This window comes from Pongo pygmaeus, chromosome Y, assembly GCF_028885625.2.
Source record: "Pongo pygmaeus isolate AG05252 chromosome Y, NHGRI_mPonPyg2-v2.0_pri, whole genome shotgun sequence".
In the NCBI taxonomy this organism is placed as follows: Eukaryota; Metazoa; Chordata; class Mammalia; order Primates; family Hominidae; genus Pongo; species Pongo pygmaeus.
The window spans coordinates 33,020,175-33,036,946 of NC_072397.2; the positions used below are offsets into that span (position 1 = coordinate 33,020,175).

The following is a 16,772-nucleotide window of genomic DNA, read 5'->3' on the forward strand; positions in this document are numbered from 1 at the left end:
TATGTATTCATTTTTTGAGGCAGAGTCTCACTGCTGCCCAGGCTGGTGTGCAATGGAAGGATCTTGGCTCATTGCAAACTCCACCTCCCAGTTTCAAGTGATTCTCTTTCCTCAGCCTCCCAAGTAACTATGATTAAAGGTGCATGCCACCACACCTGGCTAATTTTTGTACTTTTAGTAGAGTTGGGGTTTCACTATGTTGGCCAGGCTGGTCTCAAACTTTTGGCCTCATGATTTGCCCACCTCTGCCTCCCAAAATGCTGGGATTAAATGCATGAGCCACCATGCCAGGCCTTGAGCATGCTATTGTAGAACTGAAACTTAAGATTACAGACAAATTACAGACATATGACAATTCAGAAAGTGACAACACAGTGATGATAATCTTAATGTTAAAGAAGACAGAATCACAAAATAATAAGTGAGAAATAAGGTAATAATTGGAAATTCAATGTATGTAGAGCAATGTTCTAATTTCCCCAATGGGAAAAGTTTTTGTAAGAAATCCATAAAATGAATACATACAATAAACCATATTACATTACAGTAGATAATATTGGCATGTAGAGTTTAAATTTTTAAGATTAGGTCCTGATAAGAAAATAGAATTCTCCATAAAATAATTTTCTTATATTTAACAAGATACTTTTGCACATAAAGATTTTCCATCAACTTTTTTGTAGAATTATGTTTTAAACCTTCATAGGATGTGAAATTATAAAGCAGAAACGTGTCATCTCTCTCTAGTGTTCCTGAAATTTCATTTTTTATTGTATAATCCCATTTATATGAAATATCCAGAACATGCAAATCCATAGAGACAGAAAGCAGACTAGTAACTGCAAAGGGATGAGTAGGAAAGAATTGAGAGTGACTGCTAAAGCGTATAGGATTTTCCTTTATCATCACTGCCTCCCCCACTGTGGTGACAGTCATAACCTTGCTAGTAAGCTAAAAATCAATGGATTGTATATTTCATTTGTTTGTTTTTAGAGTCTAAAGTCTCACTATGTTGCCTAGGCTGTTCTTGAACTCCTGCCTCAAGCAATTCTCCACCTCAGTCTCCCCAGCTGCTGGGATTATGGGCATAAGCCACCATATCCAGTTCTGAATCACTTCAAAATTGTAAATTTTATTGTATGATATGTATATCTCAGCTAAAAATAAAAGAGAACAGTGAGTTCTGTACTGATATGATATAATCTACAAATATATTAATTAAAAAATGAGAGGTACAGAATAGTGTGTGCCATGTACTACTATATTCTTAAAAAAATTACACACATATATATATATACACTGTCCTGGCATAAAACCTCTCAAAAGACATATGGGAAACCAGTAACGTTATTTCCTAAAGCGAAGGATCCTGGAGTGCCTGTGGATATTGTGGTCTGGAAGGGAGACCTAACTTTTCAACTTGCTCTTTTGTACCTTTTAAATTTTGTATAGAGTACTACACTTCCATTATTTTTTTAATTTATGGAAAGAAAAAAGGAATACTCTGATGCTTTCTCTTTAGTCTTTGGTTTTATTTTAAGAGATCATCTGCATTTTTTTCTGTAATAAACTTAACATATCCACCCATTTTGTCAGATTTATTTATTCCTTAGTGATATGTTTTAAAAGTACAGTTTTTGTCTCAATCCTTAATAATATTATATTCATTGTATTTCAGGTGTTTGGGTTTCTCATGGAGAAAAAGAAACACAGGCATAAACCTCTATATTATCCACCTGCTAGTCCTGCACATGATTTGAATAAAGTGTTACTGATACTTCAACAATTTCTATGATGTCGGCAGAGTAATATCAACAAGAATCATTATAAAGTAGCTGGCCTTATAAGTCAAGAGTTATGATATTTGACCACTGTTAATCCATTTCTAGATCTGATCTAGATTATTTTCTTAATTATTTATTTATTTATTTATTTTTATTTCTTTTGAGATGGAGTCTCACTCAGTTGCCCAGGCTGGATTGCAATGGCGCGATCTCAGCTCACTGCAAGCTACGCATCCCTGGTTCATGCCATTCTCCTGCTTCAGCCTCCTGAGAAGCTAGGACTACAGGCACCCACCACCGTGCCCCGGCTAATTTTTTTTTTTTTTTTTTTTTTTTTTTTGTATTTCTACTAGAGATGGAGTTACACCGTGTCAGCCAGGATAGTCTTGATCTCTTGACCTGGTGATCCACCCACCTTGGGCTCCCAAAGTGCCAGGATTACAGGCTTTAGCTACTGCACCCAGCCAATCTGATCTACATTATTTTCTGGCTCTTCTGGTATATTGCTGGGCAACTGATGCACGATTTCTTCCTTGTGGGATGTTGTGGCTTCTTCATAAAGGACTTGAATAATCTCACACTGAATATTGTCTGTTAGAGTCTTCTCATTATAACCCCTTGTTTCAAGTCTTTCATACAATACATTGGTATCTGTCCTCAGCACAAAAACTACATGAAACCAGCATTTAGGGAAGAAATCAAAACAGTGGTAATCAACAATAACTCCACCTTCTCTCATTTGGTTATCTAACTCATCAACTACTCTGTTTTCATCTAAAATGTGACAATCATACTCTTCATCATAGCCATCATACAATTGCTCCTATCAAGATAAATCACCCACATCAATGTATTTCAGTCCTGATATTGATGCAAGTTCTTTGCCTAGTATGGTTCTTCCAACCCGTGGGGTACTGGTGAGCAGGATGCTGAGAAGCAATGATGGCTTGCCGCGATGGCTCTGAGTGCCTTGTTCACATGTCCTTTGCACTATTGTTCTTGGAATTTCCAAACGAAATCCCAATGCCTCTCAATACCTCCACAACACCCTTCACACATCTTTGACTTGAGAAACCACATATTTATTTAAAAATTACATAACATAGAGGTCTCCAGAAATGTGCGCAGATTTCCCCAGATTCCCAAAACTAATGAAAATTAGTCAGATCATGTAGGTTCTTACAGATTCTGGGAGGACTTTGGTTTTCAGTGTGAATGCACTGGAAGATTCTGGGAAGGAGAAAGGAAGCCATAGAAGATTGAAAAGCATAGTAAGCATGGGACAGGAACATGTTTCTCTGTGACAGCAAGAAAAATAAAATTAGGCTTTTCTAAAACAATTTCCATTAGAACAGAGATGACCAAACCATATTTAAACTCTGGCTTTCTCTGTGACCTTTGGACCTCTCCCATGGTTTACATGCTCATTTTTTTTCACCTTGCTTTGTATATGGCTGTTGCCTCCTCTCTTTTCACAATGCAGGAATTTTTTCTTTGCTACAGACTATCCACCAGAGTTTTTTTTTCTTCCCCACAATAGTAATTGGGCTCACCAGAAAATGCCAAACTCCCAGCATCTTCATCTGGAAAGAATTAAAGCTGTAGTGTATGCGTTGAAATGTTTTTCCTTTCAAGAGATTGCCTAATGAATAGACATGGAGTGCTGAAGCACATGATGGAGTCATACAGATAACAGTTGTGTCTGATGAGAAGAAAGAAAACTGCAGCACTAGAGAGGCTGCAATACCACAGACAGTCAACTGGGGAAGAAAATAGGTAATCAATCTAAAAACAGTGAAACAAATTATCTTTAACTGAGAACTACACCCAGATTTATAGAAGACATACCGAGAATGCATCTGTGAAGTGCCCAGAATCTATAGCCTGGCTGATTGCTGTCAATATCCCCCTTTACTAAGGCAGGTTTTTTTTTTTTTGAGAAAGAGTTTTGCTATGTAGCCCAGGCTGGAGTACAGTGGAGCAATCTCAGCTCACTGCAACCTCTGTCTCCTGGGTTCAAGCGATTCTCTTGTCTCAGTCTCCTTAATGGCTGGGATGAGAGGTGCACACCACAATGCCCAGCTAATTTTTTTGTATTTTCGGTAGAGACGGGTTTTGCTATGTTAGCCAGGCTGGTCTCAAAATTCTGGCCTCAAGTATCTGCACGTCTTGGACCCCAAAGTCCTGGGATAACAGGATGAGCTACTGTGCCCAGCCATGGCAGGCTTTAAATGCTAGATTTGATGTACATTGTATAATTTTCCAGATCTTATAAAAAAATTACAATTCATATGAAGAAGGTGGGAAATACACTTCACTGGAAGAAACAGAATAAATATCCAAAAGTTGACTCTTAAGAAATGAAGATTTTTGCATATCTGATAAAGAATTAAAAAAATTAAAAGTTCTTAGTGAAGAAAAATAAAACAAAAATAAACAATTGAATAATATTTAAAAATAATAAATGACCAAAATGTGATGTCAACAAAGAGATGAAACCTTTTTCTAAAAACCCAACAGAAATTGTGGCATTGAAGGATCCAATAACTGGCATTTACAAATTCACTACAGAGACACAATAGCAAAAAATGAAGCAAAAAAAGAATCAGAAAATTAAACATATATTATTCACAAATATTTAGGCCTGGAAACTAGTTTTTGGAAAAAAATGAGTGTGAAATATGAGACTTACTGGACATCATCAAGTAAACCAATATATTCAGAGAAAGAGTCTTATAAAAAGAATATAGGAAGAAAATGACATAAATGTTATTTGGGAGAAAAAGAGGGGATGCTGAGAACCTTACACGTTTCTGTGATGAAACAAAAAATACTAGTAACCAAGAATAATTGATCTGGAAAACACTGTACTTCAAAAATTAGAAAAAATAAAACGTTTTTAAGTTTAAAATAAAAAATCTAAGGTTGCTTACTACTAGAATAACCCTAGAAAAAAATGCTTAGGATAGTCAATTATGTTGAAACATTAAATGATGCTGGACAGCATCATAAAGCCATAAGAAAATATAAAGCTCTCTGTTAAATATAAATATATACACTGATATAAAATTTGCTGTTGTAATAATAATGGTGTATAAAATTCTTAAATCTCTGCGAAAATACACACAATATATAGCGATATAATTTGTAACATTAGTAAGAGAGTGGTGGAAGTAAAAATCAATATATTTTGTATGCTGTTAGCTTGAAGTTGAAGGCAAAAGCTGTTTGCCCTGGGGACCTTAGCACTGGGCAAGGGATGAGATAAAGCTGCCATTTTGTCTCCCTTAGTTTTTCCATCACCCTCTATTCTGCATAGGGATTTTTCTTGGTCTGGAAGAATAGTCAGTGTGGCCAGGCTCTGTTCTGCACAGACAGACAGGTGTAGGTAGGCATGGCATGTATAGAGGGGGCCTGAGATTCTAAAAGGAATTAAATATTCAAAAAGTGGAAAACTGAGAATTTTGGGAAAGATTCTCAGGGCTTTGGGCTGGGTAAATCGCAAGTCCTTGCTTCCAGCCATGCGGTTTCTTATCAGAGTTGTTGGGGCCATCTTCCTGCAGGTGTGCCTTAGGGAGACATTGCAGGAGATTTAGCCAGTGCTTATGGTCCATGAAGAAATGCGTCACTGCACCTGCTTCTCACTGCACCTGAACAGTAACATGCCAAAACACTTCCCAGGGCTGCAAAACAGTGAGGAGCTGCAGGAGGTCTTGGGGCTGTGTATGAGGGAAGGCTGGATTGGAAGTTGGGTAGACTGCCCAGAGGAGGGACCCCAAAAGAAGGGCCAGGCAGCACTTCCCCAATCCTTGGAAGTCTTGTGTCACAGATAAGCATGTGAATGTAGGGTTGGAGCACAGACCTCCTTCTCAGCCTGTCACACCAACACCTTATAACTTCATAGCCCACAAGTTAAAGAGCAGAGTTGTGATTCTAAAAAAAATCTGGCAGTACCAAGCCAGGCTTGATATCAGCCCAATCAAATTCTGTAAAGATAAATGATGTCTTGTGGGGAAAAAAAAAAAAAAAACTTAAAAAGATTCACAGTATTTGAGTGAAGAAATCTGCCCAGTACAGCACCAATTGCTGTGGTGAGATTCACCTGGTTGTAAAGCAAAATCTCTCATGTACTCATATTCCCTGGGGAAAAGCCACTCATGTTCCCAGGGTTTACCTGCTTGCTAAGAGGAATTGTGGAAAAGATTTGTAGCTCAATGGTGCCCGTAGTTGCTCACAGAACCTTTCTTCTTTCCCAAAACAGCCACCATTAAAATTCAGTGAAACACACACTGGAAGATAGTCCTGAAGTTGGAGGCCCTGAGGAGTCCTCAGCACACCCCTGCATTAGGGCTGCCCAAAAAGGCAGCTCTAAATACTCCACCTACCCAAGACACTAGTGGACAAAAAGCAGTTAGCCTTGTCTGCTCCTCAAGACCCACATGTGATTCAGAGGGATTTGGCAGAAGATTCTTCATAAGAAAGGATCTCTGCCCACCAGCAGACAGGAGAGTGTGTTTGTGTGAGAGTATGTGTGTGTGTGTGTGTTGAAATTAGAACCCCAACTAATGTGTTCCTTATGGAATTTGAAAATGGAAGCCTAAAGTTGAAAATTAAAATCACCCAAGAAAGCATCTTGCAAACTATCTGTGCTAGATGCGATGTTTTAGGGTACAGGGCCCTGGTAACATCCTACATCCCTCTCCCTGAAAGAGCTACACACACTATTCAAGGCCTGCTTCCACATAAGTCACTCCCAAGAGCATCTTAAGAGCCTGGACCCATCTGCCAACTTCAGCAGGGCTGACTAAACTGCTTGTTTTTCCCGAGTATCTTCTCCAATGACCTGAGAGGTGGGGGAGACATTGGGGCCAGGATTGAAAAGAGGGAAGGGGAGCATGGAGGCCAGAGGCTGAGGACCAGGTTTTCCCACCTGGAGGGGTCTGGCCTAGAGGCACTCAAACCAGGGTCAAATTTAGGTGGAGACAGCTGGCCTTGGGTGGCCCTGTGCTACCACCAGCCTTGAGTCCCTCAAACAGTAGGAAATGAAAGAATGGCTTGGAGATGAGCCTCACTGACTGTGTGCCTCCTGAGTACATCTTGCCAGTGACCCAGGAGGGACCATGGTGTCTCCAGAGCCAAGACTGGAAGGTGGAACTCCCAAAGGGAGCAAAGAAGAGGGTCCTAGGTGAGATGAAGGGCTTATTTCTACTTGACCATTCTTGAAGTGCTTTCAGTGCCTAAAAGTGATTAGCATGAGCATCTGGAACCCACTTCCTGGAAACTGCAAGATGCAAGGGGATTTCATGTACCTCTTTGTAATTACAGACTAGTACAAGAAGGGCCCCATCACTGCATCCACATGGGGCTTTTACTGCGTCCAGTAAGTCTCTGCCAGCTCCCCACAAACTCCTGGGATGTCATTTTTTCTGGGTCTGTGGACAGACAACCAGGGCACTTGCTCAGTGCCCACTTCCTCCTTGTAGGCCTACAGCCTATTGCTCAACCCCAAGCCCACTAGCCCTTGCTTCCTAAGCCATTCCCCACTGGAGCTGCTCAAGTACCACAGCCTGAACTTCATAAAACACTTTGTCATGCCAAGAAAGAAAAGGTAAGGCTGCCGGGCATGGTATCTCATGCCTGTAATCCCAAAACTTTGGAAGGCCAAGGTGGGCAGATCACAAGGTCAGGAGTTTAATATCAGCCTGGCCAATGCAATGAAACTCCATCTCTACTAAGAATGCAAAAATTAGCTGGGCGTGGTGATGCATGCTTGTAGTCCCAGCTGCTCGGAGGCTGAGGCAGAAGAATTTCTTGAACCCGGGGGGTGAAGGTTGCAGTGAGCTGAAATCATGTTGATTCACTCCAGTCTGGGTGACAGAGTGAGGATTCTTCTCAAAGAATAGAATAGAATAGAGTAGAGTAGAGTAGAGTAGAGTAGAGTAGAGTAGAGTAGAGTAGAGTAGAGTAGAGAGTAGAGTAGAGTAGAGTAGAGTAGAGTAGAGTAGAGTAGAGTAGAGTAGAGTAGAGTAGAGTAGAGTAGAGTAGAGTAGAATAGAATATAGAGTAAAATATAAAATAAAATATAAAATAAAATAAAATAAAATGTAATGTCACTGTTTCATCTCCCTCTGACATGTGTCAAGTTACAGGGGCTTATGGGATGAACCAGCCAGCCAAAACTCCAGAGTTTCTGCCCAAACAATCTACCCCCACTGCTTGAGTTCCCTCTAGGGAGCTGTCAGTATGACAGGGGGCATCCCTGAGAGTGGTGGCCATTTGCTTCTATCTGAACTCAGTGCAGATTATCGGGGCAAGAAGATCCTACAGCAGATGGAAGTCTCAGAGAAGTAGATTATGGCAGTGTTCTGGGCTCAGTGGGCTGTGTATCTCCCTCTCCCCCGATTGTCACGAGTTCCAGAACCACACACTCACCCAGATCACTGCTCCATTGCATGTGTGCAGCTGGATGGCTCCCCAGGCAGAGGCTGCCATAGACCGCATGCACACAGAGAATGCCTACACCTTGAGGCTGTACTATGAGGAGAACATTCCTGAACAGGGTCATGCAGACTGATCCTGCCCTCAGTGTCTAGTACCCCCTTCCTCCTGTGTACTAGACAGAATTCTGTGCACTTTCCTGGAGGCTCCATGCTGGGTCTGTTCATTTGGAAGTTTGAGGTTGTCCATAGGCAGGTAACAAAAGAGACTTCTCCTCCATTTGGAAAAAAAAAAGAAAGAAAGAAAAGGGAGACTTCTCAGAGCACATTGTGGGGCACAGGCTGAGCCTTTGCCTCCCTCCCTTGTCCCTCTATGGTCCCAGGACTGAAAGAAGGAGCTGCAGACAATGAGGGAACTGCTCTGCAAGAACTAGCCTGAGTGGCTGCTTCAAAAAAGAACCACAGTCAAAGTGCCTACAGACCCTAGTGACTGACTGGCAGCCTCAGTCCCACCTACCATCTGCAGGCAGGTTTTCTGGCTGACAGAATGAAACCAAGGAAAGCAGGAATGAATCCAGCCCTCTCAGTCACCCCGAAGGCTGTCTGGGGTTCCCTGCAAGGCCTTCTAGCTTTCTGCTTCTTGGAAGACCACCCAAGCATCTTTTTCTGGCCTTGGAGACTTTGATTCTCTGGAAGAAGAAGGCCCTACATTTCACTAGGCTAAGCGGCCAGGTCCATCCAGCTCTCCCCCTTCAGTAACAACCAATGGGCTCTCACCTGGGCACACACTGCCCAACCTTGGCCCTTCTAAGGCAGGAGCTCATTTGTCTTACAGGTTCAGCTTACTAGGGCTTAAAAGTTATCAGTGCTGTTATTAAGATAGAGAAATTAGGGGGAAAGAATTACCTTGAAAAATTTCCCCTAATCTTACCTTGGAGATCATCAGCACAGGTGACAGCATAGGCAGGGCTTCTGAGGATGCTGGGGGAGAGTGCCCAGCCTGTCCAGTAAGCTGGTCCTTGCCAGAGGTGGCTCATGACCCAGGCCCTGAAAGAAGCAGACAGACATCCCAGCAAGGATCTGGGGTGTATAGATCAGGGCAGCCCAGGCACACTGATGGTGGCTTGGCACTACCTCCCATCAAGAGGTGTCACCACAGCTGACCCTTGGAGCCAGGGGGTGATTTTCAATGTGTGCAAGGCAGTCAGCTCCATCAGCTGTACAGCCTTCAGCACTCACTTCACCTTGGACATCTCACCAGAAAGCAGTGGGTACCGGCCAATGCAGAAGCTTTGCAAAGTGGGACAGAACATCATGGTGTGGGGGATCTGGGGCCTGCCTGCTCATCTGAGCATTGCTTCCTGAGGGTGTGCTTTGCAACCAAACAGTGACTGTTTTCATGTTGTCTATTTATTTATGGGTTTAAAATATCCTAATATTTCATTTATACTAGTTTCAGGCTTGTATTTGTGTATTTGTAAACATTTTATTAGAAGAAAGATGGCTTCAGACAACAAAATTTTAGAAGATCTTAAGGTGGCATAGACTTTCATGACACAACAGCTACTGTTGACCTCTTTTTGCTACCTTTGTGCAAAGTATACACAGAAAGTGCAGCCAGAGGTGATGAGGCCAAGTGTCTAGAGCAGAACTGCCTGGGCTTGCTTGCTTGTCTGCCATCAGGTGGACTCTGGCTGTGAGGCGGTTCCCACCCTGGATCTACACCCCCCACCCCCTCTCCTGAGTAACCAACACAAGGCAGTGCTAATTAGCGGGTGAGTGATGGGCATCAGGAACCCCAATACCATCTGGGAAGATTTGAACGTCATCTAGGCTGGGGCTGTGGGGGGCAGGAGCTATGGCTCTCTTCACTTGTTATGGCACCACCCACAGTTGCATCTGCCCTGTGCTGTTTCTCCAGGAATCAGCTGCCCATGGTCCTGAGCCTGTCATGCCATGCCTGCTACCTCACACTGCTTGTGTTTGAAAAAAACATCCTGAGATGGTACTGCTGGATGTGAGCACTGGCAAGAGGACAGCACCTATGTCCTGGGGGATTAGGAGCGGACCAGATAGCTCCCGACTGCCTCTAGAACAAGTCGGGGCTGGTTCTGCAATTAACGACATCTCCCAAAAGATGTGTTGGCAATGGCTCAAGGAATATTTGATGCAGAGGTCTAAATGAAGACACATGAATGGAGTGTGTGGATATCAATTAGCAGCTGGCAAACAGGTGCCTCCAAGGCCTCATCCTCCAACAACTGTGGAACATGCCCAAGCCATGAGTGTATACACCTAGAGTGAATACATCTGGCTGCTGCTTTTGCTGCCATTATCCCCAAGCTCAATCTCGCTTAAAATCTGGATTTTAAATAGAAAAGATAAGAGGCTTTTCTGTGTCCTGGAATAGGAAGCCAGAAACCTGTGTAGGGGTGGCACTGGGTGCACATTAGTTTTGTGACAGGATGAGAGTTGCAGTGGTTTTTTTAATCATGATAGGCCTGGTCTGGTTGTAACTTTGAGTGATAGGGAGGGAGTCAGCAGTGGTGGACATGTAGACATCTACGTGCCCAACCCTGGCCTGCCTGCCCTCAGACATATCAAGAGGCACCACCACAGGCCCTGACTTGTCTCCTTACTCCTTGTATATCAGATGGGAATACCCAGAAGCTACAGTCTGAATGTATTATTCTCCCATTTTGACCTGAGCCACCTAACACACAGTGAGGGTGGGTGGGTGAAGGGCCCAGGGGAAAGCAGGGCTGGATCATGGATCCTGGTGGAAATTTAGTGATACAGGAGTGGTTGTCACCTCTCTGTGGAGCCCAGCTCCCTACCTGATCCTTGCCACACAGCCCCATCTACAGAGACCAGCTCTGGCAAGTTTGGGGATCCCTAAGGCCCGAGGCTGCTCCCTGTCACCCCTGTCTGTGCTCCTTATCTTTCCTGCTGTCAGAGCCCAAAATGAAGGGAGAGGTTGATGCCCTGTGAGCCTGAAGGAGTTGTTTCTGTCTGGGGTTTTGCATAGAGTTACTTATCAATATGCTCTGTCCAGGTGTCATTGTGGATGGGCACTTCTTCAAGATGGAAAACCAAGTCTCACTGAGTTGCAAGAGCCATACTAGCCCTTCTCCACATCCCCCACTGTGGGCTTTCACTTATCTCCCATGCTTGAATTTTTTAACATACATATTTTTATATATATACACACACACATACATACACATACAGGTCTCACTCTGTCACCCAGGCTGCAGTGCAGTGGCTGAATCATGGGACACTGTAGCCTCAAACTCTTCAGCTCAAGTGATGCTTCCACCTCAGCCTCTCAAGTAGCTAGGACTGCAGGCAAGCAACGCTACACCCAGACAATTTGTAAATCTTTTTCTAGAGACTGAGCATACTTATGTTGCCCAGAATGGTCTTGAACTTCCGGGATCAAGCAATCATCCCACATTCAACTCCCAAAGTTTTTAGATTGCAGCTGTGAGCTACCAAACTCAGCCAAAAATATATTTTTTAAAGAACCGTTACATCCAAATTATGAGTTATGATCGCACCACTGCTCTCCAGCCTGGGCACCAGAGCAAGACCTTATATCCAAAAACAAAGCAAAATGAAACAAAAAAAATACTTACAACAAAATTAAACTTTGAAGATTGTGTCATCTGTGTGCAGCCCTGCCCTCCAAGCTATCCGAGTTAAATATAATGATTATTGAGAAAACAGTTAGATAGTATTAAGAAATTTATGTATATTCTCCAGCTGAGACTGAGTTATTCTAAATGTGGCCCAAATATTTTCTCACCACTACCTTCAGAATCTAAACTAGCAAGTCAAATCAGAGAACCTGCAGAGGACAGTTGGTCATTTTCAAGTAGAAAGAGAATTATCCCCTCGACGAGTTGGTGGGTGCAGTGCACCAGCATAGCACATGTATACATATGTAACTTACTTGCACATTGCGCACATGTACCATAGAGTCTAAAGTATAATAATAATAAAGGAAAAAAAAAAGAGAATTACCCCCATTAGTAAGAGTAATACAGTGATTCTCAAAAACAGAAGTCAAACTGAGATGCAGCACAGTCAGGTCACAACTACCGTGGCATAACCTCCTCACACAGAATGGTTGAGGAGCCTTTCTTAGATTTGCAAATTTGGGCAATATAATTCTCGCTTATTTATTCCCAGCCCTTGCTTCCCACCTGATTCCCAATGGCCACCTCACGATGTGGTCAGCAATGGTGTGCAGTGTGGTAAGAGAGGGGCTCAGGGATGGGACGAGGGTCTTTACTACCTTATCAAAATGCTTAAAAAGTTGTGAAAAAAGTGTCCAAATGTTCTACTTCCTACCTTTAAATAGCTGCTAAGATGTGTTATGCAACAGATCAAGGAAGGGGAAGAACAAATGCATTTCAAGTCTCAGCTCACTTCTTAATTAGCTGTGATACTCTGGGCATGTGACTCCAACTATTTGAGCCTGTTTGCCTGTTCACCCAAGACAATCCTAAGCAAAAATAACAAAGCTTGAGTCATCATGCTACCCAACTTCAAACTATATTACAAAGCTATAACAGCCAAAACAACATGGTACTAGTACAAAACAGATATATAGACCAATGGAACAGAACAGACACCTCAGAAATAACACCATGCATCTACAACCATCTGATCTTTAATAAACCTGACCAAAACAAACAAAGTGGGAAAAAAATTCCTATTTAACAAATGGCGCTGAAAAAACCAGCTAGGAATATGCAGAAAACCGAAACTGGACCCCTTTCTTACATCTTGTACAAAGATTAACTCAAGATGGATTAAATTTTTTTTGTTTCGTGGGTTTTTTTTGAGATGGAGTCTCACTTTTTTGTCCAGGCTGGAGTAGAGTGGATTGATCTCGGCTCAATGCAACCTCCATTTTCAAATAGAAAGGGAAATACCTTTCTAGCAATTCTCCTGCCTCAGCCTCCTTAGTAGCTGAGATTACAGGCACCCACCCCTACATCTAGATAAATTTTTGTATTTTTAGTAGAAACAGAGTTGCACCATGTTGACCAGGCTGGTCTCGAACTCCTGACCTTGTGATTCGCTTGCCTCAGCCTCCTAAAGTGCTCAGATTACAAGGGTGAACCACTGCACCTGGCTGGATTAAAGTCTTAAATGTAAAAACCCAACCCATAAAAACCCTAGAAGAAAACCTAGGCAATACCATTCAGGACATAGGCATGGACAAAGACTTCATGACTAAAATACTGAAAGCAATTGTAACAAAGAAAAATTGACAAATTAGATCCAATTAAACTAAAGAGCTTCTGCACTGCTAAAGAAGCTGTCATCAGTGTGAACAGGCAGCCTACAGAATGGGAGAAAATTTTTGCAGTCTATCCATCTGACAGAGGTTGAATATCCAGAATCTAGAAGGAACATAAACAAATTCACAAGAAAAAAACAAACAAACAATACCATGAGAAAGTGGGCAAGGGATATTAACAGACTCTTCTCAAAAGAAGACATTTGGCTGGCTGAGGTGTCTCGGGCCTGTAATCCCAGCACTCTGGGAGGCTGAGGCAGGAGGATCATGAGACCAGCCTGGCAAACTTAGGGAAACCTCGTCTGTACTAGAAATACAAAAAATTAGCTGGGTGTTTGGGTGGGCCCCTGTAATCCCAGCTTCTCATGAGGCTGAGGCAGGAGAACCGCTTGAAGCTGGTAAGCGGACATTGCGGTGAGCTGAGATCTCACCACTGCACTGCAGCCTGGGTAACAGAGCAACACTTCATCTAAATAAATAAATAAGTAAATAAATAATAAAAAAGATATTTATGTGACCAAAAAACATAAACCTTATTATCACTGGTCATTAGAGAAATTCAAATCAAAACCACAATGAGATACCATCTCACGCCAGTTAGAATGGCAATTATTTAAAAGTCAGGAACCAGCAGATGCTGGTGAGGCTGTGGAGAAATAGATATGCTTTTACACTGTTGGTGGGAGTGTAAATTAGTTCAACCATTGTGGAAGACAAAGATCTAGAAAAAGAAATATCATTTGACCCAGCAATCCCATTACTGGGTATAGACCCAAAGCATTATAAATCGTTCTACTATAAAGACACATGCACACATATGTTTATTGCAGGATTGTTTACAATAGCAAAGACTTGGAACAAACCCAAATGCCCATCAATGATAGACTGGAGAAAGAAAATTAGGCACATATACACTATAGAATACTCTGTAGCCATAAAAAGATGAGTTCATGTCCTTTGCTGGGTCATAGATGAAACTGGAAATCATCGTCCTTAGCAAACTAACACAGGAACAGGAAATCCAACACCACATGTTCTCATTCATAAGTAGAAGTTGAACAGTGAAAACACATGGACACAAGGAGGGAAACATCACACACTGGGGCCTGTCTGAGAATGGTCAAGAAAAGGGACAGCATTAGGAGAAACAGCTAAAACATGTGGGGCTTAAAACATAGATGGCGGATTGATAGGTGCAGTAGAGGTGCACAGTGGCTCATGCCTGCAATCCCAGCACTTTCTGAGGCGGAGGTGGGTGGGCCATCTGAGGTCAAGAGTTTGAGATAGGTGCAGCAAACTACTATGGCACATGTAAACTTATGGAACAAACCTGCACGTTTTGCACATGTATCCCAGATTTTAATTAAAAAAAAAAAAAAAAAAGCACTAAGGCTGATGGGGAGTGGGGGTAGGGGCAAGCGTGGGGGTAGGGGCGGGAGTGGGTGTGCCCTGGAACTTTATCCAGTCAGTGTAGGTGGCGTGGGAACCGCCCAATCAGGCACGCAGTTGGAGAGGAAGGGAGGGCGTGGCTTCCGGCGTTTGGCAGGAACTTTTTCTCTCTCTTGTACGGGAACTTGGGAATCTTCTCCACGTTGGGAGCTCCAGGAGACTTCCTCACAGTCTCTGTTAATAGCTCACAGTCTCTGTGATGCATAGCTAAGATACGAGGACATCCTGCAAGCTGTGAAATGGTGAGTACGGGGGTTCGGCATCCCAAGAGAAGAGATCAGGCTGTGAAACCGGCAGTACCTGCTCCTCCACAGTCATCTACGAGTCTCCCGTGCAGCTTGGCGGTCAGTCCCCTGTGGCCGCAAGATGGTGGCTGGGCCAGCAGCGGGGGTCCCCGCATCCCACCTCGTGCAGTCCTGTCCTCTCCCTGTGCGGAGTTCTGCTATGCGTCCACAGCCCCGAATACTCTCCAGATTGTTCAGGGATCCCAGTGGGTCATAAAGGCCGAAAAACCGACTCCGAGTGTGCGTGGGAGGAGCTGCGGCCCCAGGGATCTCCATTCTGTCTTATTAAAAATTAAAGGGAGTCCAGCCAGGAGCCGTGGTTCACGCCTGTAATCCCAGCACTTTGGGGGAATGAGGCAGGCGGATCACGAGGTCAGGAGATCTAGCCCATGCTGGGTAACACAGTGAAACCCCATCTCTATACATGTATGGATATATTTCCTGACCCTTAATTATATTCCATTAATGTGTATATATTGATCTCTTTTCTACAACTTGGCAGAATTTGATTATTAGTGTTAACAGTTTTATTATTACTTAGGATTTTAATTATATATGTAAAATTATAACATCTATGTGTAGAAATAAGCTTATTTATTTTCCAATTGAAATGTTTCTTTTCTTGTATTGCTCAATTATTCTCACCTGATTTGTATTGCAATTTTGATCAGAAGTAATGAACGCAGCTATCTTTGTCTTGTTCCTGATCTTAAGGAGAAAGCTTTTAGTCTTTCACCATTGCATGTAATGGTAGTTTTGAGGGTTTTTTTGGTACTTTTTAATGTTAAGGAAGTTTTAGTCTATATCTAGTTTACTAGATGCTCTTATAGAAACCTTTCGGATTATGTCAAATTTTTTCTCCATCAATTGAGATGATAATTTCTTTTTCCTAAAAATCATTCTACTGAGTTGGTATATTGCATTGACTAACTGCAGTTGTTAGAGTGAGAAAAATTGGTTTACGTCTTTTAATGTTTTAAACAATTCATCAGTGAAGCCATCTGATTCTCGACTTTTCTTGTTAGTATGATTTTGATAATTTATGCAGTCTTTTGCTAGTTACAGTTTGTATTAGACTTATTCAGGGAAATAGAAGGAATAGAACAAATATCTACCACTATGTCAATAACTATGTCTGTGTTAATATGTGGGACAGAGCCCTTTTGGGTTGTCATGGCGGTATGTGCACAGGTGGTCTTTCTCAGCGATCTCTGGGCTGGTTTAGAGAACCCTCTGTTCTTCCACTCACCTCATTTCAGTGCTGGCCCTTGTTGGCAACAGCAAGCTTCTGCCCTGCACCAGAGGAAACAGAGTGTGACCGGATTAAAACTTTTTTGTCAATCTCCTGTGTGGAGCTCTGCAAAGACAGTAACTGGCAGCCAGATTTGGAAGACTTAGAGCTATTTCTGGCCATCAGTGATACTCCTTATACCCCATGCAACCTTCTGCTCCCCAGATGAGGCATAGACTTATGTCTGCACAGACCTTCAGCCTTGGAAGTCAC

At 42.6% G+C, this 16,772-nt stretch overlaps 1 protein-coding gene across 1 annotated transcript; it reads right to left on the reverse strand.

Annotated features, from left to right (window-relative positions):
* Positions 1-2,235: 2,235 nt before the first annotated feature.
* On the reverse strand, positions 2,236-15,544 carry LOC129025747 (adenylate kinase isoenzyme 6-like). Its single transcript, XM_054473366.1, is given in 3 exon segments — positions 2,236-2,782; positions 15,038-15,191; positions 15,307-15,544. Coding segments are annotated over 3 exon segments (939 nt in total).
* Positions 15,545-16,772: the final 1,228 nt, after the last annotated feature.